The sequence below is a fragment of the Procambarus clarkii genome, chromosome 7 (genome assembly GCF_040958095.1).
Source record: "Procambarus clarkii isolate CNS0578487 chromosome 7, FALCON_Pclarkii_2.0, whole genome shotgun sequence".
Lineage (NCBI taxonomy): Eukaryota > Metazoa > Arthropoda > Malacostraca > Decapoda > Cambaridae > Procambarus > Procambarus clarkii.
In genome coordinates, this window is record NC_091156.1 from 21,926,835 (window position 1) to 21,928,926 (window position 2,092).

Sequence of the window (2,092 nt, forward strand, 5' to 3'; positions counted from 1 at the left end):
GCAACACCTGGCAACACCTTGCAGCACCTGGCAACACCTGGCAGCACCTGGCAACACCTTGCAACACCTGGCAACACCTGGCAACACCTTGCAGCACCTGGCAACACCCGGCAACACCCGGCAGCACCTGGCAACACCTGGCAGCACCTGGCAACACCTGGCAACACCTGGCAGCACCTGGCAACACCTGGCAGCACCTTGGCAACACCTTGCAGCACCTGGCAACACCTGGCAACACCTGGCAACACCTTGCAACACCTGGCAACACCTGACAACACCTTGCAGCACCTGGCAACACCTGGCAACACCCGGCAGCACCTGGCAGCACCTGGCAACACCTGGCAACACCTTGCAGCACCTGGCAACACCTGGCAGCACCTGGCAACACCTGGCAACACCTGGCAGCACCTGGCAACACCTGGCAACTCCGGGAGACACCGGGCACTTCCGGACATGACAGGGCTGATCACAACCAAGCAGACATGACAGGGCTGATCACAACCAAGCAGACATGACAGGGCTGATCACAATCAAGCAAAATATCCCAACCTGATCACAATGATCATTGCTCATCGTGGCTGATCACAACCACGCTGAAATCAGCTATGACGAGTTCTAGATGAGTGGATAGCGGGAGCCTGACTATAGACAATGTGTGTAGACAACTGACGTGTGGTGCCATGCAGCGTCATGCCCCCGAGGCCATACTGAAGGACATAGAAGCTAAGGACTTTGATCCAGACAACACAATTTGAGAATTAGTGGACGAGATGGTGTGACTCCACTGAAAGGCTAAAGAGCCCAACACTCCGCCGTTTTTAGTGCAAACAGTCCCCATAACCCTGTGAACGTTGTCACACGTTCTTTCCCTAGTAACTTTCACACTCATGCTAAGTCTCCTCCACCGTCATATGGCCTCAGGTCATGCTCCAGGACTAGCTCTCCTCAGTGTCCTCCACGCCCGCGAACGTCAGAATGCATTAACTGTGGCAAACCAGGCCACGTAAGGCAGAGTGCACGTCAGACAACACTCATTACCACCAGCATCTCAGACATAACAATGCAGGCCATACTAACTATCACAACCATACTTATTGCACATTTCACCGCAGACCTGGACATGACACGGCTGATTGCCGAGCTGCTCGTGCACCATTCTGCACTTACCACCAGCTCCCTGGTCACGACACTGTTGACTGTCGTGCTCGCCGCGGTACTAACCAAGCTAACCACTACAGCCCTGCTCCTCCTAACCAAGCTAACCACTACAGCCCTGCTCCTCCTAACCAAGCTAACCACTACAGCCCTGCTCCTCCTCACCAAGCTAACCACTACAGCCCTGCTCCTCCTCACCAAGCTAACCACTACAGCCCTGCTCCTCCTAACCAAGCTAACCACTACAGCCCTGCTCCTCCTCACCAAGCTAACCACTACAGCCCTGCTCCTCCTCACCAAGCTAACCACTACAGCCCTGCTCCTCCTCACCAAGCTAACCACTACAGCCCTGCTCCTCCTCACCAAGCTAACCACTACAGCCCTGCTCCTCCTCACCAAGCTAACCACTACAGCCCTGCTCCTCCTCACCAAGCTAACCACTACAGCCCTGCTCCTCCTCACCAAGCTAACCACTACAGCCCTGCTCCTCCTCACCAAGCTAACCACTACAGCCCTGCTCCTCCTCACCAAGCTAACCACTACAGGCCTGCTCCTCCTCACCAAGCTAACCACTACAGCCCTGCTCCTCCTCACCAAGCTAACCACTACAGCCCTGCTCCTCCTCACCAAGCTAACCACTACAGCCCTGCTCCTCCTCACCAAGCTAACCACTACAGGCCTGCTCCTCCTCACCAAGCTAACCACTACAGCCCTGCTCCTCCTCACCAAGCTAACCACTACAGCCCTGCTCCTCCTCACCAAGCTAACCACTACAGCCCTGCTCCTCCTTCCCATAACCAACCACATGCTGCAACCCCTAACCAGCGCCGACCGAGCCCTACACGTGCTCCTGCAACCCAACCTACGGCCCATGTTAAGGTTCGTGACAAGTGACAGTCACGACACAGACGGACACTGTGACTCGCGGATGACAAAC

At 55.7% G+C, this 2,092-nt stretch overlaps 1 protein-coding gene across 1 annotated transcript in view; it reads left to right on the plus strand.

Moving 5' to 3' along the window:
- Positions 1-1,060: 1,060 nt before the first annotated feature.
- LOC123761514 (NADH-ubiquinone oxidoreductase chain 2-like) overlaps positions 1,061-2,092 on the plus strand; it is a 1,143-nt gene continuing 111 nt past the window's right edge. Inside the window, exon 1 of the mRNA XM_045747543.1 lies at positions 1,061-2,092. This exon is cut by the window's right edge and continues 111 nt beyond it. Coding sequence (XP_045603499.1) covers positions 1,061-2,092 — 1,032 coding nt within the window.